The 26,363-nt window shown below is 39.8% G+C and overlaps 1 protein-coding gene across 3 annotated transcripts in view; it reads left to right on the forward strand.

Annotated features, from left to right (window-relative positions):
- Window positions 1–26,363, forward strand: part of slc24a4b (solute carrier family 24 member 4b) — a 49,069-nt gene that overhangs the window by 15,307 nt on the left and 7,399 nt on the right. The window contains exons 1-11 of one of the 3 annotated variants that reach the window (XM_058379472.1): window positions 13,825–13,939; window positions 15,518–15,594; window positions 17,925–17,999; window positions 18,258–18,342; window positions 18,564–18,667; window positions 20,797–20,871; window positions 21,041–21,066; window positions 21,164–21,217; window positions 22,922–23,070; window positions 24,091–24,260; window positions 24,898–25,039. In XM_058379472.1, the coding sequence (XP_058235455.1) occupies window positions 17,934–17,999; window positions 18,258–18,342; window positions 18,564–18,667; window positions 20,797–20,871; window positions 21,041–21,066; window positions 21,164–21,217; window positions 22,922–23,070; window positions 24,091–24,260; window positions 24,898–25,039 (871 nt within the window). In that variant the 5' untranslated portion in view covers window positions 13,825–13,939; window positions 15,518–15,594; window positions 17,925–17,933. Of the gene's footprint in view, window positions 1–13,824; window positions 13,940–15,517; window positions 15,595–17,924; window positions 18,000–18,257; window positions 18,343–18,563; window positions 18,668–20,796; window positions 20,872–21,040; window positions 21,067–21,163; window positions 21,218–22,921; window positions 23,071–24,090; window positions 24,261–24,897; window positions 25,040–26,363 lie in introns of those variants that run through there. The other 2 variants (XM_058379470.1, XM_058379471.1) reach the window with 2 other exon arrangements.

Genomic DNA, 26,363 nt, shown 5'->3' on the forward strand with positions numbered 1-26,363 from the left:
AGCAACATTACAACATGCATTCATATCTTACAGAAGAATAAAACTTTCATACACATATTAAAGCTCAAGGAGGCTACAACCTCATCTTTCCAAAGTTTTAATGTTATACGTTCACTATTTATCAAAAAAAAAAAAAAAAAAAATCACGGGTGTTTTTAGTGTATTCTTCATTTTTTTGGGTTTCACCAGACACACAATGTGCAGGCTTATACACAACAGATACTCTCAGTATGGGGCTCAAAATGATGGCATAGGAGATCATATGCAAAGAAAAATACCCTTTAAAATACAAAGAGGAAAAAAAAACATTTCCTAAAAGTTCAGTTCATAAAACTATGATCCATATGTTCATTAAAAATGTAAAATATATTATGCCCCATAAGATTCCTTTCCTACATTAAAACAACACACACGGGTTATTTAACAAAATATTAAGAAGCCTAATTAAATAAGACAATTGTTTTCCACTTAAAACATGAAAATGTCATTGAATATGTAGACCTTGTGAAAATTTGCTCTTCTCTGACCGTCTTAAAAAGCCAAGATCCCTAATGTTCCCTAAAATCTAGACTGAAGACTGATGTCTTTAATAAGAATAGCCACTAATGCAGCACTTTAGGAAAGAGACTCTTTCGAAGAAGCATGTGTATTAATGTAGTCGTATATCAACACTGACTCCTGTTTCTGCCGGTGCCTGAGGCTTGCGGGTTTCTTTACACACTGCATAGATAAAAGCATCTGCTAAACGCTCTACATGTACAGCGTATGAGAGCATGAGTGAAAATGCTTCTGTTGTGCTTTCTTTTCTAAAGACGTTTTATGACCGTTGTTATTACTGACAACAACTTGAGTGAAAAGTACACCCAACTCCATTTTAATCAAATCCATCAGGGTCATCTGCACTGACATGTTTTCGTGACATCAGGTGAATTTATGTCTGAGAACTCGGATAAAGTGGATGTTGCCCGAGTGGATTTTTTTTTTTTTTTTATCCAGGAATTCCGAGATGAATGATCGTTCCGTGTTTCCATATCGGAGGTGAATGATGATAACAGTTCCATATCGGAGGTCTGGCTTTTCCTCTAAGCAGCAACATAGATCTTGTATTTGATCTACATGTCAACCATAGACTTTATCCAACTGAAACTGGGAAACATTAGGAAGGAAGCATCTGAGCCTGAGACTGAGCTAATGACTGCATGAGGACTGGAATGACTTGAATGAAGGATATAGTTTGGTCTCACTGTGTGCAAGCCTCAGACTCTGACAGGAGGAGTTACCCCAAAGCAAAATGATCTGACTGAAGAGATTCATTTGATTGGTATTTTTAATTTTTAATTGCATTCTGCTATTTTATGAACAAATTATTCCGTTTTAGTTTAGCTTGCATAAATATTGGCTAGCTTGTCTCATAGATCCAGTACAAAGTAAAGATTCATGTCTCGGCTATTCAACTCCATTTGTGTGAGGAGGAATATTAGGTGGAAAATGTCCACATTAGTCCAAACTCATTCAGATGGATACAAATATGATTATTGCTGCCCTCCGTCTGTATCTACATCACACTTTTTCTCTTGACTTTGATGTTTCAGTCTCGTCAGATTTTCTCCATTAGTGCAGAAGAGCAAAACACCTATTATATAATGTGCAGCATCTCTCTCTCTCTTGCTCTCGCTCTCTCTCTATCTCCACCCACCTGGTCTTTGAGTGTGTGTGTGTGTGTTTGGTGTGTTTATCAGAATGCTGCTCCTGCAGGCCTCTAATCTGGCACATTTGCTTCTTTGCCCAGTTGATTACACACTCGTATGCCAGACACACACACACACATTCACACACGCACACAAAATCCTTTGCTCCGACGGAAAAGCTCCTGTGCAAACCAAATGTTAGCGGCTGCACCCGCTACACTCTGCTTAATAAATATTCTAAATATTAAATTGTGATTTTGACTTCTTATAATGTCACAGCTTTATATTACTGCACTTGTTCTAATACGTTTCTATAGTAACAGCTGATTCACAGGCACTTGTAGGTTGAATACTCCTACATAATCTAAGTCTAATAATATTGATTGCATTGAAAATGTCATTAGTTAAGAGAGAGAATTTTCTGGGAGGTGATGTATTTATTTAATGTTTATAAAAGGAGTCTCCAGTGTCAGTACGTCATGGTCGTGATGGTTTCCCACCATCTTCAGCACAGAGGGCTTTGTACATTGTGGCCATGTCTGGTTTATTAACTGCAAGAGAGAGAAAAAGAGTCTGCTGAGAGAACGACTGTTTTGTTTATAACTGCTGTAAAAGCGATAACAGAAACTTGTTTCACAGAAGTTCCATAACATTAAACATAACTATAATTTTTTTTTTTTTCATGGGTCGTTCCTAAATAAATAAAAATGTAATCGTTCAAAAACTGTGGTGGTATAAAAGGAATAAAATGACTTGAATTGCTGTTAATGGAAAATAATCAACTTCACGTTGATAACTGTAAATATGTTTCATTCCATTGGTGGTTACTTTAATATTATTTTTTAAGAGTGTCCTCCATCGTGTTTTATTGATTGGTACGTACCAAATATCTTGTGAGACAACAAACACAGGAGGTGGAGTAAGCTGAACCATTAGGTTTGGAGTCATGTCCATCTTAACATAAAGCTATTTTAATCATTTTTTTCTAACAATTGAATATTTGTTGTGCTTTAAGAGAGTAGTATGGGCAGAAATAACATTTGCTGATTTTTTTTAAAATTAATTAATTTATTTTTTTTATCACACTTACCTCTGGCCATGCCAAATCTTGACTTATGACACTGGACAAAAGGAAGTGTCTGAACTAATTTCTTTCAGGGTGTACACTGATCAAGCATAACGTTATGACCACCTGCCTAATATTGTGTTGGTCGCCCTTTTGCTGGCAAAACAGCCCTGACCCGTTTTGCACTGTGTTTTTTCTGAAACCTTTCTGTCAGAACCAGCACTGACTTCTTCAGCAGTTTGAGTTGATCTGTTGGATCGGATCACACGGGCCAGCCTTCACTCCCCACGTGCATCAGTGAGCCATGACCCTGTCGCCGGTTCACCACTGTTCCTTCCTTGGACCTTTTGATTGATAGATAGATAGATATTGACCACTGCAGACCGGGAACACCCCACAAGAGCTGTAGTTTTGGGAGATGCTCTGATCCAGTCGTCTATCACAATTTGGCCCTTCGTCAAACTCTCTCAAGTCCTTACACTTGCCCATTTTTCCTGCTTCTAACACATCAACTTTGAGGACAAAATGTTCACTTGCTGTCTAATATATCCCACCCACTGACAGGTGCCATGATGAGGAGATCAGTGTTATTCACTTCACCTCTCAGTGCTCATAATGTTATGCCTGATTGGTGTATTTTGGTCTCACTGAATGCAAGCATTATGCTGTTTTAGTTTAGTCTGTGATTTAGGCATGGTCTCATAGATCTAGTACAAAGTAAAAATGTCTTGGCTATTCAACTACATTTGGGTGAGGGGAATATTGTGTTTTTTTTGTCCTGACTGTTTCTTTAAGTGTTTGTTTTAAAGTGCATCAGTGTGTTCTTTCAACTGTTAGATTCCTGGCTGAATGCCCACAAGGTCCACAGACACACAGATAGAAGAGATCAAGATTTATTAAGGAGCTGAGAGATTTGCAGTGTCGTCGTAGGCAGAATGTCTGTAATCAATAACTAGCCCTAAGAGAGGAGGGATAAATAATTCTCACTTATTTGTTACAACAGATACCACTCCTTTATTAATGCAGGAGATCTGACATGATTATTTTTGATTGATTAGTGCTCTTGAGATTGATTCTGTTGGTCCTGAAAGTCTTTAGCTGCATTTAAATTATTTGTGAGTGTTTTTAATGTCATCAAATGACAAACAGGGTGTAAGAACAATTTAGTGCTATCTTTAATTTGTCTCCTGATGCGAGTCTCTAGTGTTACCTGATTTAGGTATATCTGTCATCACCCATTCTGGGTCCCCCGTGCCATTTCTTGATTTTGGGTCACCAGTGATGTCGACTGATTTGGGTCACCAGTGATGTCACCTGATTTGGGTGAACAGTGATTGCGCCTGATTTGGGTCAACAGTCACTTTGGCCAATTTGCGCCTCCAGTACATTGCCTGATTTGGGACACCAGTGACATCACCAGATTTGGGTCAATAGTTATGTTGCCTGATTTGAGTCAACAGTGACATCACCCGATTCTGGTCACCTGTTATGTCGACTGATTTGGGTCACAGGTGACATAGCCTAATCTGGGTCACCAACGTCATTACCTGATCCAGATCCACCTTAACACGTCCTGAGCTTCCTCACCCAATCTGGGATGCCGGCGTTACCATCTATTTTGCATACATGATTATGCAGTCTTGGTCCACAGCATCTTCACCTAATCTGTGTTTCCCAAGATGTCACCTGATCTGCATTCCCAACTTGTCACTTTGATATGGACATCTCTCTCCTAGTGACTAGTCTACTCCATTCTCAACATCTACATTATCATGTAGAATATCTTTTGTGGATCATTTTAAATCAAAATTTATAGACCTACCTGTTGTCGATTTATAGACCTATAATTCCAGGCCTGTTGATTTGGCTGATTTACCTCACGATTTAAATTTTGCTCTCAATAGAAACAAGCTGTCCCTGTATTCCTCCTGTGAGTTACAGTAGTTGTTGGGAAGAGCAGAAATTAGTGGACTGTAAATCGACCAGCTGTTTGCATAATACTTGTACTGCAAATGTTCTTGGAAATTAAGCACTAAAGATGGGCGTGTTCCTGGTTTGAAAGTGCTTTTGCTTGATGGGTTTGGTGTTTGCTTCGTATCTACTTATTCCATCAGCTTCATCAGTCAGCTGTTCATTGGTGTTGGTAGCTTTAGGAATGTTCCCATGTTAATCTTGTATCTGTATTTAATGCACAGTGTTATCACAAACAGATCAGGAAACCATTTAGCAACCCTTATTACTTGAATCGTGGAAGCCATCCCCTGAATGTCTCTCTAATGTACAGAATATTGCACAGGAAACTATTTTAAGCACAGATTTGCATTTTGGCACCTGTTCACTGAAACGTCCTCTCTGCAGCACTGGCTGTGATTGCTGCACATGCTTTGCATTCAGTCCAGTGGATGTGGAAGCAGAAGACAGGAAGGAGACAGATAGATGATTTGAAGGACCAAGTGAATGAAAGAGACATGAATAATTTCTTGCATAGGTAAACACCAAAGCTGACTCCAAAGCAAATCACCAGGATTAATATGGAAAAAAAAACCCTCACATCTGTTTAATGTGATGTGGGTAAAGACAGGATTGTGATCTGGGATTGTAGTGTTTGTTTAGAGGACAGCCATTTTGCAGTTTCTGAAAGTGTAAACGCTCGACTTATTCTGTAGTCCTTCCTGAACGGCTGTGAATCACTGAGCCATCTGGGACTTAAGGAGACAATTAGATTGGTTTTGATTTAATCTCAGGTCTTGGCTGCTGTAGCCCGTGTGTGATCTCCAGTCTAATGCCCATGATTCCTTATCCTTTGTAATTCATGTTCTGTGTAATACTGTGATTAGAAAAGTGTGATGTTCACTGCTTTCAGGAATTTTGGACGTCATGTGATATGTTTGGCTGAAGTAGTACGTAAGAATGCCAAACACACTTTCACTAATATTTATATAACCTAGAACTTTACTATAGCCCCGGAAATTTTAATTTCAGGTAAAGAGATCACAATATTACATTGAAAACTCCACTTTAATGATTGAAATGTCATTTAAATGTGTTTAAATGTTAACAAAATGTAACTGTTGCTGTTTTAAAGACACTTGGTAATGACAAAGACAATTAAAATTAGGGAAGTTACAGTACATTGTTGTGCTAGGGCATGTCCAGGTAATCCACGTATATAAGAAATCTAATGCTCATTAATATCTCTTCAATGATTAAGAAAATTAAAAAATGCTGAATTGTTCCAGTTAAGTTCCAGTGCAGATTAGAGCAGAAGGATGGTGTTTTAAAATTTCACTGATTAATTATATCGTGTAAGTCTCACTGTAAGCGACAGACACATCTATGTGCTTCAGACAGACTGAGAAAATCCCTGTGTATAATCACTATGTAATGTGTTGACATTTCCGTCTAGACACAGACATACACACTGGCTCCTTTAGTTCACCTGGTAAGTGGTGTATATATGGCTCTCGATCCTTGTAATCAGGGCTGAGTTTCCTAGAGATCCTGCGAGCAAGCTAGCTAGTGCACTTTTATTTTGGTTGCATTCATTTTCTGGTTCTCTGTACTGCATTTATTCAGATAGTACCTGGTATTAGGAATGCTATCGCCTTTTACGACATAAATATCAACATGTACTTAATTTTGCAATTCAAATGCAAATAGACTAGACTGAATGTTTTGTTCATTCTGTTAATGCTACTGATTGTGCTTCTTTGAAGGCGCTACATTCCCGGTGGAAACTCTAAATTAGTAAATGAATTCCCTTTTAGATGTCTAAGAATTTGGTAAATTAAGTTCACAAGTGTTGTAGCATTTAAGTATATACTGTATAAATATATATCTGTTTCTTGAAGACCTGAGAGTTGGTTAGGGAACATACTTAAACAGCATCATGAAGATGAAGGACACCAGTTGTATGAACAGATTCAATCAGCGTTTGGTTCTGAACAATACACCAAACTATTAACAGTCTGAGGGCAAACAAATAAAAACATTATTAAAATGTTGATCTAGATAGTTATTCTAGATTAGAAATTTCAATTTCAAACACACTGTCTCCAAAGAGTTGTATAGTTGTATAGTCACATATTCACTTATTTAACATATTCTGTCAATCAGTGGCAGGCCATGCATGCACATATATAAATTTAGTTTGTGTGGTTCGCTACCTCTGACTACTCCAATTATCCAATCAAAGTACGGGAAACTGCTGATGTAATCGTATGCCTGCTAGATGTCCCCAGTGACGCCAACTCGAAATCTCATTTGTTAATGCAACAATTTCATTGCCACTTATTTTAAGCTACAGGTGCCTGCAGTGTTGTTGCTGAAAGCCTTAAGGCAGATTTCTTTCACCCTGGCAACACATGATGTCAGCCACTGGCTGTAATATGATTGGATAAATGCTATTATCATGAATATACACTACTGGAAGCAGCGTAACCAAGAGAAAAGCTATGAAATGCAGAGAATAGACTATTGGGAATAATTTAATACACATTTATTTAATATATTAAAATGCAAGTCAGTGATTCAGATCACTGCTGGTTAGGCCAGCAGAGAAGGCCTTGCTGACCCTGACGGCCCACCACTGCTATCAATTAACACCAGTAGCCTAGACGTTTCTATGCAAATATTGGCTACAGTGGCTATCAAGTTGTATGACACTTGGGTAATTGATTTTATTGTATTGATTATAATGAATGAATGAATGTATTCCTTTGTTTTAAGCACATTTGATACCAGCTGTTCTGATGAGAAACAGCCAGTTGGGATGATGCAATTTGGTGTCTGTTTGAAAGCTTGCCAGATTGCTGCACTATGAACACAGAGGTGAGAGCCAGTGAAGTAAATGCTGTGGTTTGCTGCAGAAAAAAAGTAGCACAGGTTTTATAATGCAAAGTATAAATTTCCTTTATTATTAATGTTATTCAAATCATTTTGGGTGGAACGGTCAGATATTATATGATAAGGTTATTAATATGGAAAGGTTATTTGATGGTATTTTACCTTAAATGATTAAAACGAATGAGTTCCATCACCACTGCTTTTATTCCGCTGCTGTCTGATTCATTTCCATGAAAAGCGTATCATACTTATCCATTTAATTGTACCGACCAAAAAAAAAAAAATCATGATTTCCTGATGTTTTTTTCTCATCCCACAAAATGAATTTTTTTTAATGGCGCTCCCATCGCTACACATCATGTGCTTCTGAATTGTCTCTAAATGCGAGTATGATTTTACGTCAAGCTCATCGCACAGGTGTTGCTTTAAACCTGCATTTTATCACACTGAGATGTGAGCCCATCTGTGCTACATGTCAGCCGTCACTAGGCTACTGATCTGCTGTGAGTTCTGCACAGGGTGAAAATGTTGAGCAGTAGTGTACATGGTCTAAATGAAATGAGGCCTTGTGTTTGACCTATGGCACAGAGGAAGCCTTCCACAATAAGAGCAAGAGCAACAGAATTAAACAGCAAGGCAACTAAAAGACTAAAGGTAACACTCAATATCATGCTACCACCACCATGCTTTATAGTAGGGATAAGTGGTGAATTGGAAAGAGTCAAGGAGCTCTTGAGATGCACAAAATACACAATATAGACAGAATAGTGCAGACCAGTATACATTCTGTATGTTATGTGCAAAAGTAAGAGAACTGTAAAGAAAGAGGGTTCTTGTAAACATATACATAGACATTATGACCACCTGCCTAATATTGTGTTGGTCCCCCTTATGCTGCCGAAACAGCCCTGACCTGTCATGCACTGTGTATTCTGACACCTTTCTATCAGAACCAGCATTAACTTCAGCAATTTCAGCAACAGTAGCTCGTCTGTTGGATCGGACCACACAGGCCAGCCTTCACTTCCCATGTGCATCAATGAGCCTTTGCCACCCATGACCACTGATACTGATACTGACCACTGCAGACCGGGAACACCCCACAAGAGCTGCAGTTTTGGAAATGCTCTGATCCAGTCGTCTAGCCATAACAATTTATCAAACCCGATCAAATCCTTACGCTTGCCCATTTTTCCTGCTTCTAACACATCAACTTTGAGGACAAAATGTTCACTTGCTGCCTATATGTTTGAGTAGCCTGGTGGCTTAAAGGAAGAAACTGTTACACAGTCTGGTTGTGAGAGCCCGAATGCTTCGGTACCTCTTTCCAGATGGCAGCAGGGTGAGGTGTGTGTGTGGGGTCATCCATAATGCTGTTGGATTTTCGGTGTAAATTTCTGTGATGGAGGGAAGAGAGACTCCAATGATTATCTCAGCTGTCCTTACTATCCGCTGCGATCCGAGACGGTGTAATTCCCAAACCAGGCAGTGATGCAGCTGCTCAGGATGCTCTCGATGGTCCCTCTGTAGAACATAGTCAGGATGGGGGGAGGGGAAATTGACTTTCCTCAGACTTTGTAGGAAGTAGAGATACTGCTGGACTTTCTATCTGATGGAGCTTGTGTTGAGTTATCAGGTAAAGTTCTCCGCCAAGGAATTTGGTGCTCTTCACGATCTTCACAGAGGATCAGTCGATGTTCAGTGGAAAATGGACATTCTGTGCTTTCCCCAACAGCTATCTTGTTAGTTTTGTCGGCGTTCAGAGACGGCACCGTACCATGGTGCAACTGGTTTTCATATATTTTAGATATATTTAATTATTAAATGTTTACAATTTATTCACTCGATTTTCAGCACATGAAGTCATGTCAAGACGCTTTTGTTGTCATATATAGTTGATGCGATACATAGTGAAAAGAAAACAGGATGGTGTTTCTACACAACACAACACAGAGCTACACGCACAAATGCCCAATAACCAGCAGTAATGCCAAACTTCCATCCACATTGTGTTTTTTATAATGAAATTTGTCAGAATTTGCTTCGAGCATCATCACAAATTTCTGCCTGAACCAAATGTGAGCTGCAGCTCAACTCTGTGATAGTGACTTTGCTGTAGAAACCGGATGAGTCACAAGCATTATGGGTAAATATGTGAATATGTTGTGTGAGACTCGGATGACTGCCCTGAACACTGGCCTGCTGTGTGAAGTTCATTAGCAGAACAAACCATGAAGTCTGAATCATTGTCCCGAAGCATACCACTTGCATTTCTCCCTCTGTGTGTGTGTGTGTGTGTGTGTGTGTGACTGCACTGACACTTTCCAGGACAAGTGAAAGTCAGAAAGAAGGTGTGTGTTTGCACATTTAGAGGAGTATTTATGTAATGTATTATGTTACACATAATAAGGAAAGGGAAGTGCTGATAGTGAGGGTCAGTGTAAGTGCATTCTCCAGTCTTGCTTATTTATTCATGAATTGCCTTTCGTTTTGAAATGAACTGTATGTGGACATGAAGTGGACATGTCAGCATGTATGGCTGCAATCATGTTTAAATATTTATATCATTCCAGTGTTGATATTGTTGATGAAATCTGTGACGGGAAATATTTGTCAACATCCTTGTACTCAAAAGCTATGAGGAATTAGTAAACTTAGAATTTACACCCACCTTACATTTACAATTCTGGCATTTGGTAGACACCCTTATCCAGAGTGACTTACAATTTATCTCATTTTTTATGCAACTGAGCAATTGAGGGTTAAGGACCTTACTCAGGGGCCCAGCAGTGGCAACTTGATGGTCCTTGGATTCAAACTCAATTAGGGTAGAGGAAAAGTTAAGAATAAGCAGTGATGGATCAGCGGGAAGCCTTTGAGCTACTCATCAGAAGGGTGAGTTCAAATCCTGGCATGTTACACTGCCACTTTCGGACACTTAACAGCAAGCCCGTTAATCTTCATTAGTTCACCTCAGTTATAAATCTCTGTGTATGTGCAGTCTGCCAAACCAGCGAAATTTAAATGTTAAATGATGACTTCAGGTAAAATCTGTAAACGTTTGCAGCCTTTTTAACTACTGTGTGCACATTTTTGTGATCAAACGTTTTATCCCTTAGCAAAAATAGATTTTGTCAGACAAATTGAATTGACTTTATCAGATGTATGCAGCGTAATAAATGTGCTTCTTCCCTCTGAAGCAGTTGCATTGTTATTCATGAGCTGTGCATGAATATTCCTACTACCTTATTATATTGGAGGTGAAAAGCAGTTTCTGTCTGGATTCCCGGTATTCTTAAACCAGTAGATGCGCTACTGTAAGGATGACCTACTGCTTCTGTGGAGATGGAACAAATGGACACCACACTATCCCATAAGGCAAAGGTACTGGTGCGGAAAAATCTTACTTGTTTACCAAACCCTGAGTAAACAGGTAACTTGTTACGGGTTTAAACAATATTGTGGTTATTATAATGTTCTAATTTGGAGGAGTGGGTATTGAATCGAATGCAGCAGGTACGGTCACAGACACATGCATGGTCATAAACTTGTGATAGTTTCAGCCATTGCAGAAAAAGAGAAGGGTTTTGGGAAGTTGCTCATGGCAGTGTGCATTTATAAAGGATCAGTATTAAATTTAAGAAGGAATTAAAACATGGAAAGCTAATGCGTTTGCAGTTTTTAACATATTGGAGGAAATTTGAGAAAAATAGACTACATTTTCACTGGCTATTTTCCATCACTAATTACGAAAATAAAAATGAATTCTGTTCTGAAAGTAAACTGTTATGGTTAATTCTGAGTTTTATTATGGGGCAATTTGTGTAGGCTATTTTACTTTTTAATTATTTTCTGGATAAGTTCTGAGCGTGCTGGATCTTAATGATCATTTAATTATCCTTGAGACAGTTAAAGCAATCAAAATGACCCTTAAGATCTTAGTGTGATATTAGCTAAGATGAAATGTGAAGCAGAAGTTGATGAGGGTCAAAAACAATCCTGGAACATGAGCAATGGATTCTGCTGGATTGTAATATTTGTGATGGACTGGTGTCTCATTCAGGGTGTATTCCCACCTCACTCCTCTTTTGTTTCTTGGATAACGAAGTAGATGAATGAGTGAATGAAGGACGTATAGTGTGTGTAACTTGAGCACCTTTCCTCTGACACATTGATGGTGTGGGATAGCAGCACTAAACCACAGTGCCGAGAGTGTATGATGAGTGTGAGGTGGGATGTTGGCTGGAATGGTGGTGTGGGTCACCTTGACCTGCTGGAGACATTAATCTGTACGCAGCTATTCTTGGAGCTGAAACCAGTGACGTCGTCCCCTCCTACTGCTCCCATCTTGCGTGTCATAACTGTGGGGTTTAGTTTAGCGATAATCTTGTTTTTTGCTTTAATCCAGCTTTATAGGAGTTTATATAGGCAGTTTATTGCTTGGGCTTTCTCAATTACTAACACCAAGCCATTGCCAACCCCCCCTTTTTAAACAGTTAACATTTTATTTTTTCCATTTTTTTTTCCATTTATGAAACGCAACTTCTAGTTTGGATCTAAATACATTTTAGCGCCTCAACAGTGAGAAAACCTGTGTGTAGAAAGATCAATTTTTGAGATTGTGTATTTGAAATAATTAAATAAATACATTCACACTAGAGCAGAGAGGGTGTGGAAATCACACTAACACACACCTTGTTAAAGTAACACATGTTAATGAGATGGTCAGACCACTCTACATGGGACAAAGCCTCCAATGTTAGAGGGGTTGGAATTATAGTTACTAAGCCACCATACAACCCCAACACCAATACATGATAAAATTAAATAAATTAACTTTTAATTTAGTTATTATTGTACCTCCCCCTCCCATCACTACAACAACCACCAAAGCAACCACAAAAGCAACAACCACCTCCACAACAACGGCTACAACCACCACAATCGCCACCACCATAGCAACGACCGCTACCAGCACAATCGCCACCACCATAGCAACGACCACTACCAGCACAATCGCCACCACCATAGCAACGACCTCTACCAGCACAATCGTCACCACCATAGCCACGACCACTACCGCAACAACCACCACCATAGCAATGACCACCACCACTAAAGCCACCACCACCACAACCACCATCACCAGCACTACAACTACCACCATAAAAAGCCACCACTACAGACACCACCACCACAACCACCGCTACAGCCACCACCACCACCACAACAACGACCACTACCACTACAGACAGCTCAACCACAACCACCACCACTACAGGGCCCCATCACAAAAAGCACCACCACAGCAACAGCCACCACTGTTCTATAATCAGGGTCATCACCATTTCTGCATCTCTACTTTCTTTTCTTTTTCTTTTTTTTTGCTGAATAAGAAAAAGTTTGTCTGTCATCAGTACAAGTTCATTTATTCAACTAGTAAAAATAACTCCCACCAGAAACTAGAATGCATATTTTATTGATGTGTGTATTGTAGCCACTAGGGATAATGAGCACATCCATAGAGTCACACCACCATAAAACACATGGTAATATGTAGTGGATGGTGTGTGAGAGGGCAGTGTACTAATGAGTCCCAAAATGCTGGTCTTGTTAAAGATATGCTATAGTTGTCTGGTTTTTGAGGAATTATGTTTTCAGGTTATCCTTCAAACTGTCCATCCCTCCATCTGTCCGTCTACCCATGTCTGCTTCTGTTTCTGTCTGTCCATCTGTCTGAGATTCTCATTAGCATGATCTCAAGAACAGGACGTTGAATGTTTGTAAGACTGATATGGAATTATTATTATAACTAGCAGATGGACTGATTCGATTGGAAAATTGATCCATATAGGGTCAAGGTCACGACAAGGTCAAGGATTTTTTTTCAATAGCTTTCTGCCTGGTTATTTCTGGCAATTTAGGACCAAGAAGGACTAGATCTGTTGGCGATGGAGGAACCACCGGTCATCACTGTTAGTGTTGAGTTGTGCTTATTTAAAGAAGCCAAAATCTCCTTTTCTGTTTCGTTCTGAAAAACTATCAAAGGTTAACTGAGATCCTCTTTATCCACTTTAAACCTGAGGCATCATACCATGTTTAAAGTTGTCTCTGAAAACAGGAAGGAGTTTCTACTGAGATATGGTGATAGAGTGAAAGCTGTGGCATTGAATTATACTGAGTTATTGTCTTGCTTCAGGCTCTTTTAGCACCCCCCTGGTGAATAGGACACACGTAATTTTTCCAATCCAGTAGATCCATGGAACATTAGGAGCTAGCTTCAGAAGATCTGTGATATTCATTGGCAGAGCTGCACTTTGTATTCCTGTCACAAAGGAGGGTGAGGACTTTGCTTGTGTTTGACCTTTCAGAAGGAGCTGCAATACCCAGTCATGCTGAACAGTAGGAGCAGATTGCTGCATGCTTTGTGTGTGTGTGTGTGTGTGTGTGTGTGTGTGTGTGTGTGTGTGTGTGTGTGTGTGTGCGCGCGTGTTAACACCCTGATGTGTAAAAGATGCATTTAAACAGCCAGTATGATTCAGCGCTGATTCACACAATAGTATGATTCAGTATTGTGAAGATGATTTGTTATTAAATTAAAATAAAGTGTCACAGATTAAAGAAAACAACACATTGCATCAGTAAAAAGATTGATAACAGTAGAAGTCCAGCCGTCCGTCCGTCCGTCCAGCCCGGACGCCCGCCCGCCCGTCCGTCCAGCCCGGACGCCCGCCCGCCCGTCCGTCCCGCCCGGACGCCAGCCCGGGCGCCCGCCCGCCCGGCCCGCCGTCCAGCCCGGACGCCAGCCCGGACGCCCGCCCGCCCGCCCGTCCGTCCAGCCCGGACGCCCGCCCGCCCGTCCGTCCAGCCCGGACGCCCGCCCGCCCGTCCGTCCAGCCCGGACGCCCGCCCGCCCGTCCGTCCAGCCCGGACGCCCGCCCGTCCGTCCGTCCATCCCGACCGCCCGTCCGACCGTCCAGCCCGAACGCACGCCCGTCCGTCCAGCCCGACCGCCTGTCCGTCCGTCCATTCGTCTGTCCATCCATCCGTCTGTCCATCCATCCGTCCTGCCCTCCGTCTGTCCATTCGTCTATCCAGCCCTCTGTCCATCTGTCTGTCCTTCCGTCCATCCATCCAACCCTCCATCCAGCCATCCATCCATCCAGCCCTACACACTATGGACAATCTGACAATGACAATCAATCAACAACGCATGTCTTTGGGAGAAAGCATGCATAGGAAACCTGAAGTACAGGGAGAACACTCCACAGAGACAGGAAGTGAACCCCGAGTAAGGGTTAATAAGCCCCCATGCGACCCGAAAAAAAATACATGATAAAATGTAATAAATATATTTGTAATAATTTTTAAAATCAACCATTGTCTGCCACACAGTATATCAGTATATGTTGTGGATTTTTCACTAATTTCCTCCCTAATATGGTCTTGGTCACATCTTACTCTCTAGCAGCTCTCTTCAATCGAACTGCTACTTACAGTATATTGGATCACAAGGCAACATAACACACTCAGAAGAAAGCCTTAATTCCCCTCATGCACATACACAAGCTGCAAGATTACCTATGATTAGCTCGTGTCTCTGTGATTGACAGGAGAGAGACTATACCACACAGAAAGTTCAGCCAGGCTTGCTCTGCAGACTCCATGGATGGCTGTGGTATCATTAGAATTCTGACTTGTGCTCTTTAGTGTGAACATTTTTCTGTTGTGCCACTCAGGAGCTCTGCATTGCAGTCTGTTAAGAGTAAACTTCGGTTGCTAAGGAATGAAACCAGCAAAGATGAATGTATTCTCTGGACTGAACAGTGGCTGAAGTGTTGGGTTTTGTTTCTGCTGTTGGCACATTGAAACAAAATGATCCTGTGTGTGTGTGTGTGTGTGTTTGTGTGTGTTGCAGCCATACACGAATTTCCTGATGACTTTTTCACGAATTCTGAGCGGAAAAGTGGAGCAGTGCTACTGCATATCCTAGCGGTGAGGAAAACAGCTTTAACTTTCTCTCACTCCCCTCTGTCTCCTCTTTACCAGACGATAATGGATCTCTCTCTCTCTCTCTCTCCCCCCCTATCTTCACCATCATCTCTATAACTGTCTTCACTTCCATTTATGTCTCCTTCCTTCCTCCTTCATTTATCTTCATCTATCTCTCAACATCTTTCTTCCTTTATCTTTCTTTCAACTTTCATGCCCATCCATCTCCCCACCTCCATCTAATCTTTTTTCTCCATCTACCGCCATCTCTGTCTTCACCTGTCTTTCACTCTACCTCTACCTTTCTTGTCTCCACTTTCTCCATCTGTCGCAACCTCTACTGTACCTCAATCTGTCTTTTTTTTTTTTTATCCCTATCTCCATCTCTACCTCATCCCTCTTTGTCTCCAACGATCTCCCCACCTCCCCCTCAATCTTGTCCTTTATCTCCATCTATCCCTCCATCACAGCTCCATCTCTCCAGATCATGCACTTTTCCACCTCTACCTCCATCTATCTTGTCACCTCTGTCCATCTCTTTAACTCAACCTCCATCATCACCATTGTCATTGTCTCTTCAAATCAACTCTTATTTTTTAACCTCAAACTCTTTCTCTTTCATCTCCATCTCTTTTTAACTCATCCTAACTTCATCTATTATCCACCAACTCCACCTTTGTCTTTTAATTCCATGTGTGACTCTCTTTACCGATAATGTCTCTGCTTCAGTCTCCATGTGTATGCAGTCTTAATGTGGTATAGTTACTAGTTACATAGGTATTGCACAATGAGTACTCTAAATTATTTACATAATATAGCAAGTGCTGCACCAGATAATCTCTCACTATCCTAACACTCAGCTTAACTGCACTTGCCAGTTCGCAGCAGTTAAAATCTGCTCCTTGTTATGTAACACAATATAGAATGGCGTAATGGCTTTACAGCTTGCACCGTTCTGTGACTCTGACCTGCTTTTTGGTGCTGTGTCGCCCCCTATGGCTGAGATCTAGTCCTGCTGCTGCTTCTGCTACAGCAATACAAGAAGGCAGCTGCATCATTTATTCATCCTTCCGCAGGAGTGAGGAACTTATTGATGATTCAATTCTCAGTAACGGAGCTGCGTCCATCAGAACTGTGCATGATTCAGTCGATGGTGGTTAGAGGCCAGTTTTATTGACCAGGCTTAGTTTATAGCTGCCACCTTTCCGACGCAGACCTGGTCCTTAAAGTTCTGGGTTCATTAACTCTAGTGAGGGGTTTATAAATGATCTCATTTCTCTGTATGTATGAAATTATTATAAAACCTTGGGTGGGTTTGTTTTACATTTGGTTTCAAACCTGTAGATTTTTTTAGATACTGATTACACAGGTCAGGTCAGAGAGGACTGTAATAGGTTGGATGTAACATGAAAAACATAAATAGAAAATAAAAGCCTTCCATAATGATGCATTTTTTTAAAAGTATTTTTCCTGCAGTTATTTAAAATAATAAGGCCAGAGTTTAAAAGGCGATATGCCAAAAAGTAGACATAAACATGAAGACTGTTGGAAAAGTTCACTTCAAGTATTGTAGCATGCAGTAGAGATATTACTAAAGTGGAAGATAAAATAAATTAAATTTTAATTTAATTTAAATAAAATAAAAGGGATGTCTAAATTTCCTTTTATTAGTTATTTTGTTTATTAGCCATATTAGTTACTTGTGTGAAAAAGGATAGCTTTACAGCATAACAAATAACACAAACAGCATCAATTCCCGTCTTAAATCCTTCTGATGAGCAACAAAGAAACTTTTACTGAGGTCCTCAAAAATCTGTTGTTCACGGCATGATACACTTCCACTAACGTGTTCTATGAAGATCAGATTTTGATAGATCCCTGATCTTTAAATAAAACAGGGCACTCACTGACTGCTGATTGTTATCCCAATATTGGTTGATAAAAAATGGACTCTAATATGGCCTTCAAATGAATTGCTAAACCTAGATGTTCACATACTATTGCCACTCGTAGATACGTAATATTGGATCGTTTTATATATATATATATATATATAAATGTGTATGTATGTGTGTGTGTATGTATGTATATATATATATATATGTATGTATGTATATATATATATATATGTATGTATGTATGTATATATATATATATATGTATGTATGTATATATATATATATATATATATATATATATATGTGTATATGTGTGTGTATATATATATATATATATATATATAGATATATATATAATGTATATATATATATATAATAATAGATTATAGATGTATGTGTGTTATGGAGTATCCTGCTGTATGTGTGTCCTCTCAGGCTCTGTATATGTTCCTGGCACTGGCGATTGTGTGTGATGACTACTTTGTGACCTCTCTGGAGAAGATATGTGAGGTAAGACCCTTGTCTCTTTAAACACTGGAAATTATGATACTGCCAGAGCATTGCATCTTAATTTAGCTCTTAAAGACACACTAAGAGTCTCAGAGTAGTCAATGCTTGTGTGTGTTTGTGTGTGCATGTTCAGTGTTTGTGGATTGTGGGACATGTCTTGAAGTATTTGTAGCTTGTGCTCTGTGTGTAGTTTGTAAATTGTATTTGTTGTGTATGTGTGTTGTAAACTGTGTGTGGGTTATTGGGTGTGTTCTGCAGAAGCTGGATCTTAGTGAGGATGTAGCAGGAGCCACCTTCATGGCTGCAGGAAGCTCAGCTCCTGAACTCTTTGCCTCCGTTATAGGTAAGAACAAACACACACAATAGTATTATAATGCTGGAGTGGAAGGAAATCGTATCCTCTGGTATTTATACAGTATATGGAATTTAAAGATGATACGGTACAAAAACTGACTACAGAGACACATGCGGTAATGCTGCTCGCTGTGGAATGGTGTCCTGCTTAAATGATACCCATTTAGAGCCTAATTTACAAACCGATTCAGATCTAATATGAATTTGCAGGTGTGTTCATTACTCACGGGGATGTTGGAGTAGGAACCATCGTTGGCTCTGCGGTCTTTAACATCCTCTGCATTATTGGAGTGTGTGGGATTTTTGCTGGACAGGTATGTGCGCATGCTACTGTGTGTGTCTCTGTGCCTCTGGGTGTCTGTGCCTCTGGGTGTCTGTATGTCTCTGCCTTTGTGCCTCTGTGTGTCTGCCTCTGTGTCTGTATGTCTGTGCCTCTGTGTCTGTATGTCTGCCTCTGTGTCTGTATGTCTGTGCCTCTGTGTTTGTCTGTGCCTCTGCCTCTGTGTTTGTCTGTCTGTGCCTCTGTGTTTGTCTGTCTGTGCCTCTGTGTTTCTGTCTGTCTGTGCCTCTGTGTTTCTGTCTGTCTGTGCCTCTGTGTTTCTGTCTGTCTGTGCCTCCGTCTGTGTGTGTCTGTCTGTGCCTCCGTCTGTGTGTGTCTGTCTGTGCCTCCGTCTGTGTGTGTCTGTCTGTGCCTCCGTGTGTCTGTATGTCTGTGCCTCCGTGTGTCTGTATGTCTGTGCCTCCATGTGTCTGTATGTCTGCGCCTCTGTCTCTGTGCCTCTGTCTGTCTTTGCCTCTGTGTGTCTGTTTGTGCCTGTGTGTCTGTCTGTGTGTGGTGTAAGTGTGTGTGAGTCCACATGCATCTTTTATGCTCTCTTCATATATTTACAAAATCTAATAGTTTCCACTGTCAAAGAATGCCAAGTACACATGCGGGTATGTTTGGTTGCTTTCTGGTTGTGTGTGTAAAGGACACACAGTTTTCACAATGTTGTATCAGCTGTTGGCTTGCACAGAGCTTAGCATATTTTTAAAAGGAAAAGTACATATATTCTTGCTGTTTACAAAAACATATCACAATCTTATTTCTATATACTGGTTTAGTCAGGTTTAATGTTTCTCATTTCTCATCTCGGTGTTTTGTTTTCTAAGCTTCGTCCTTCGTTACAGTTCAGATTTTGACGCAACACTGAAATCTTATCATTTAGTTGCCTGTAGAACTCTTAGTGGTCCATGTTTTTTTATTTTCCCTGGTATGTAGGATGTTTTTTATGCCTCTGCCAGGTAGGTGAAGTTGGTGGAGACATTTTTTTTGCTTTTTCTAGCATGGTGTATTATTCAAATCTCTGTACTAATAAAATATTGAATTGAATTTGCTGGAAAACATGAAAGCAGCCTTGTCTAAGCAGGAAAAGCAGTGCAACTCCCGAGTCTCAGAGTCAATGTTAATCCAAAGTCAGGATCCTCAGCTGCTCAGCTCTGTGTATGGATTCTGCTGCACTTCACTTCACTCTAGGGTACATGAAGATGATATATGGTTAATATATACATTATGTGCTAAATTGCGTTGAAGTTCTTTCACCCGACGCGAACACCAAACTGAAATTGTTGTCGTTATTTACCCCTCACACCATGATTACTGCCTCTGTAAAGTCGCAGCAGCCAGATCAAGCAAAGGTTGTAGCCTGAGGCAGAGTGGCGTCTTGCAGGATCTGGATTTACAACTCATCACAGAGACAGGACGGCGTGCAGGAATAGATCAGGATGTAGCGGCTTGTGTGAGGAGAAACTTCATGGTTTGTTTATGATGCACATTGCTGCAGGGAAAGATGTGTTTTCGTGGAAGGTTTTCTTCCTCCAGGCTTTATGTTTGAGTAACAGTTTTCTTTTGTCCGCAGTAAGTCCACACAAAGAGAAAGTTACTGTGTTTTAGTTACTATTTTCTTTTAAGCTGCTTTCTGCAGTTATTTATGTTTCATCAAGTCTTTTCTCTCCTTTAGTGGCTCATGTGACTTGTATGATTTAGAATGTTAAATTCTAAAGGAAGTACAAACCCAGACAGATTTGATCCTGAGCTGATAAAAAGCTAGAGTAGTCCACCAGTAGGGGGCACTGGAGAGCTTTTTCAGAACTAGTACTCTCATAGAAAAAAAGGTTAGATCAGTCAATTTTGTTATTTGGTTCTATAGATAGACTAGGCATGCATTTTTGCCACACATTAAACCAAGTTGGACTGAATTGTGTCCTAGGGTAAACTTTGTTTTATATAAAGCCAGGGAAAAGAGAAGGGAATTCAGAGGAAGTGGATCTCTTTTCCATTTGGATTTCTGGGCTTATTTTCCTCCTGGTCTGTTTTGTTTTTCATCCATATTTTATGAACCTGTGCACCCATATAGACATGTTTTTGTTCATGATCGTGTGTGTGTGTGTGTGGTGGTGTCAGGTGGTGCTGTTGACATGGTGGGCCGTGTTCCGGGACTCACTCTACTACATCCTGTCTGTTGTGGCACTGATTGCAGTAAGTCCTGCCGCAAACACAACTCCAGGTGTTCGGTAATATCAGTACACACACACACTTCATCTGATTGATAAGTTGAGATTTATACACAATTGTGCAATGTCGCTTTGACCTCCTTTTTGTGCTCTGAAATTTCTAGTCATCTTTCTCTGCTCTTTTTCTGCTCTAGTTCATCTATGACGAGAAGATCGTATGGTGAGCGTGTTGCTCATCTTTTCTGTTTCTGCTGATTGTATGAGTAACAGTGTGATTAACAGAAATGGACTTTTACACACTGCCTTCCTTTTTCCAGGTGGGAAAGCTTGGTGTTGGTGGTCATGTATACAGGATACATTCTGATCATGAAGTGAGTACAGGAGGTTTATATTATGGATCATTTTTCTTCCCAGTTTGGTTCCCTGCCAATTGCTCTCCCACCAGCAAGCTCTCCCCTAGCATACGACAGACACCAGCTGGGAAAAGTTAAGGCTAACATCCTTCCTCTGAGACATGTGAAGTCAGATAAATGCATCTTTATCCCAACTGCTGTTCATGCTCTGCCAAAATTCAGTAGACATGGTTCTAAATGATGTAAATAAATTACAATTTCTGACTTAAAAATGCCACAATGATGGTATACATTTTTGTAAATGGATACAGATTTACAGTGACCATCATGACTTGCTTGGTGCCTGACCCAGTCGTCTATCCATCACTATTTGGCTCTTGTTAAAGTCACTCAGATCCTTACTCTTGCCCATTTTTCCTGCTTCCAACACCTCAACTTTGAGAACTGACTGTTCAGTTTCTGCTTAATATATTTCACCACTTGACAGGTGCCACTGTAATGATAGAATTCTACCTGTCATTGGTTTCAGTGTTATAGCTGTTTGGTGTATATACCAGGCCCCAGACATTAATGCCAAATCAAGCAGACTCCATGATATTCAGAGGATCTTGCAATTAGTCAAAATAAACACAGATTTTCTGCACATATATATCATATTACATCAATACATCGATACAGACATCAATACTGAGATTAAGGTGCATCAAACCTGATTAGAGCTATCCTAGGAAGTAATTATACATGCGTCTTCACTGGTAGTAATTTATAAGAAGAATCATGTCGCCAATTCAGGTCGTTTTCAGCTCGGTAAAAATCCCAGATGGACTGGTGTGTGTGTGTGTGTGTGTGTGTATACACACCGGAACAACATTATGAGCACTGAGAGGTGACGTGAATAACACTGATGATCTCCTCATCATGGCACCTGTTAGTGGGTGGGATATATTAGGCAGCAAGTGAACATTTTGTCCTCAAAGTTGATGTGTTAGAAGCAGGAAAAATGGGCAAGCGTAAGGATTTGAGCGAATTTGACAAGGGCCAAATTGTGATGGCTAGACGACTGGATCAGAGCATCTCCAAAACTGCAGCTCTTGTGGGGTGTTCCCGGTCTGCAGTGGTCAGTATCTATCAAAAGTGGTCCAAGGAAGGAACAGTGGTGAACCGGCGACAGGGTCATGGGCGGCCAAGACTCATTGATGCACATGCATAGCCTTTTATTGTACATTTTATATATACACAGTATTATTGAGCCAAGCAGTATCGTTTGAACGAGTGTGTAATTTGGGTCGGCTATAAGCTTCTGATCTTCTGTGGAAGACTAAAGAAAAAAACATATCCTGGCTGATGGACTATATCTGTTTGAAGAGGAGGAAACACTTGGCTCATCATTTTAATATTTCCCCTCCAGCAGGCTTTAGGGAGTTTACATCTTTTGATTTTTCCTTCAAAATGTTCTTTTGCTTTTTGCTGTTCATTGAGGTAGAAAATAAGACACGGACGTCAAGAAAACTTAGCATCTGACAGAAAGTTCTTCATCATTTTTAATTGGTGTGAATGAAGCACAGTGCTGACCAGTTGAGAAATTACTGAGCTTCGCTCAGATGTGTTGGCAGTGATGAATGTATACTCTTCACATATTAAAAAATAAATTCATAACTCTTTTTTTTTTTCTTCCCTTCCCACAACACTTGATTTTCAATCCTGTGTTTTTCTCTCTGTTAGATTTAACTCCACCATGCAGACTTTTTTCACTGGAAAAGGCAACAAGAATGTTGCTAACGGGAATGCAGCAAGCGGAAACGAGCTGGAGGACGGTAATGATTGTTGTGCTTCTGTCTCAGATGACCCTTCATTACCTTTGCTGTGTTCAGGTAAGGCTAAACAGACAGGCTGGTCATCACTTGGCATTTAGGTCCATCCTTTAGTTCTATAATTCATAAGGTTTCTGAGATCTGAGTAAATAATATGGATTTATGAATTGAATCATATTGGATAAATAGTACTGATTGAAATCCAACTCTTTTTTTTAAGCTGTGTGTGTGGGGGAGAGAGAGAGAGAGAGAGAGAGAGAGAGAGAGAGATGGATGAATAACAGTTAAAGCAGAAGTAACGTAACGTAATACATATTTACATTTAGTTGTGCTATAATTTTTTCACACAATGCTAACTTACCACTATTGAACACAGTTCATGAAATTGAGTGTGCGTGTGTATATGTCGGTGTATGTGTGTGTATGTATAATTGTGTGCTTGTGTGTGTGTATAAAGAAGTGTGTGTGCTTGTATGTGTGTGCGCGTGAACACGCCTGCTTTTTGCTGCAGTCTGATGAAAAGGTAATCCTTCGTGTCCTCTCTCTTCATCTTCTCTCATTTTTCTTTCTGAATTCTGAGGCAGACTCTCTTAAGCTAATTTCTGCTTTATTCGAGTTCACTAGCCTGTCTGTTTAGCCATACTAATCCCTCTTCTGCTTCTGCCTGGCTTTTGTTTCATGTCTTGTTATAGAACAATTATCTCTGATTCTGTGTGTTTCAACAAAACACTTTGTACCTTTGAATAAATGTTGAGCGTTAGAGGGAATTTGAGGTTTGGCATGGGTGTGTAAGCGTGCATAACAAACCTCTTCTTTCATTTACTTGTAGTTATATGCTGTAATTGCTGCATTATATGGCACGTTTTTCTTTTTCTTGCTAAAAAAAAATGTATGCGATGACACTTAGGTTAGGTTGCTCATTAAAATCTCCTTACACTTCATCTTGTGGACTTTAACCAGATTTTAAACTTTATCCGCTCTGTTTGATTATGCGTCTTCTCATTTCTAATAGTGTTGAATTATAAAACACGTATGTTCCAGTGATTGCAGTATAACATGTGCATGCTATACCGTGTGTAGTCAAACCTAGTAAGACCTACACTCGAGGCTCAGTGGTCATGGTAGACGAGATCATCAATGCCAGTCCTCCGAATTATCGTTTTCCTGAGGCTGGGCTTCGTGTCATGGTCACCAACCACTTCGGACCCAAAACTCGCCTGCGCATGGCCAGCCGTCTCATTATTACAGAGGTGAGCATCACATGACATGTAGAGACTAAATACAAAAAAGACATTAATACAGTATTATTAAATTAATGAACCTGTAATGTTCTCCAGCTTTGAACATTAGCAGTCGCTCTACACCCTGTATTCGGAATACATAAACCACAACGGGTAAAAATTCCTGGAAACGTACATCATTATATGATCAATGTTTGTGGTTTTCAATTATTTAAATATTAATATTAAAGTAATTTATTTTGTCAGGAAAAACCAGGATTTGGCTTAAGATAAAGGTTTTTGTTTTTTGGTAGAATGAATATGATGTTTTTCTATTCTATTCATGATATTATCATGCAGTAAAATTTCCATATTCAATGACAAAGAAGGTCCTCATGTAAATGATTTTAAAATGTCATGTCATTCAATCAAACAAAAAGCTTTTCTAAACCTTTATCTAAAGCCAAATTATCCTGTTTTTTTCTGCATGACAGCTTCAAATTTTATCCAAGCAGTAAAAGTCACAAAGTTCTGATATATATATAAATCAGATAATACGTGTAGACTTTGGACCATTGCTAGTGCTCATGCTTTTTCCTAAAATCGAATTTTCTCAGTCATTAGCAGCATAATGTGCTAAAAATAATACTGCTTTTTTTATTTGCAGAGGCAGAAGCTGGTACAAGGAGCCAATGGCGTTGAGGTGGCAGTGGTGGATGGAAAGAACGACATCGAGAACGGGAACGTGCCCGAGGACAAGCCGAGCGAGGAGGACGATGGAGACCTGACCTCACCGTTCTCTATACCAAGTAAGAGAGATATGGAGGGAAAGGAAAGGGTGTGATGGTGGGGTTCCTCTGTGAAACTGGGGAAGAAATCACACTTCTGGTTTGATGGTCAGCCATCTGAAGGCCCTTGATTTAAGGCCCCTTTATACATTAACAGTGCAGCTCCTTTCTTGAAGTGTAAGGTGTCTAGGTGTTTGAGATCGCAAACTAATCTTTATGCCATGATGCGCTATCATTATATCTAAAATCACAGCATATGAACGTTCGTCCTCAAAGTAGCGTTAAATGAGTTCCTTGTTATTTTTTATTTCAATATAAATATATATTTTTCTTTTCCACACATGTACAAGAAATAAAGTTAAATAAACAATTTCCTACTTGTTGTATATCTTGAGTGACAGATGTCTCGTCCAATCAACGGTAAGAATTCCAGTCGCAAACTATATCTACCTTTTCTGGTTTGTCTGAATTGCCGTTGTTTTCTGGTTTGTTATTTTGTTTATGTACTTGCTATTTTGTTTTCTAATTTATTTTGTTTTGCACTTCTGGGCCACCATAAGAAACCTTGAGGTTTAGTTTAAACTAACTAAACTAATCGTCTATTGCATCCAAATGAAATTTATGGTCACTGATGGAGATTTGAGTGCAAACTGTTTTTAGCGATTGCAGTCCTATCCAAAGATGAACACCCACAGCAGTGTTCATTTTGACAGCCATTTTTGATTGTCTTAGTCTTTATATTCTGACGAAAATCGTCATTAGTCTTAGTCACTTTTTATTTTTGTCTTTCATAGTTTTAGCCGACGAAAAGTCCTTGCATTTTTGTCAAGTTTTAGTCATTAGTCACACTGCAGTTACCAGCTTTAATTTGGTTAATTTTTATGTAGTATGTACAGAAATTGTCATTATAATTCTTCTCTCTTTAGACCAATTAAGCTTATGAGAAATTTGAATCAAGATAACAAGCTATATTGACACTGCACTTGTTACTAGGAAACAATATGCTTTCTAAAATCGGCTCAAAACATGATCACACATGCGACTGGATGAAATCAATAGTCTGTTACCATCATACACTACTCCATTTTTTTTTAATGAAATCTGTTAACTCCGATATGGGAGCATCAACTACTCCAGAATGTAAATAGGAAAAAAAAATCAGGGCAAAAAATCATTTAGTGTATTCCAGCCTTAAGCATACGTACATGGCCAAAAACTTAAGCAACTTCCAAATCCATCTATCATTTTAGAAATAGCTTGCTATCTGCATGCTATTAAGTTAGCAAAACAAATAGGCTATGGCCTAAATAATCTTGCTACACCATGTGATTAGAAACAGAACTGA

Source organism: Hemibagrus wyckioides, linkage group LG25 (genome assembly GCF_019097595.1).
Source record: "Hemibagrus wyckioides isolate EC202008001 linkage group LG25, SWU_Hwy_1.0, whole genome shotgun sequence".
Taxonomy (NCBI): Eukaryota; Metazoa; Chordata; class Actinopteri; order Siluriformes; family Bagridae; genus Hemibagrus; species Hemibagrus wyckioides.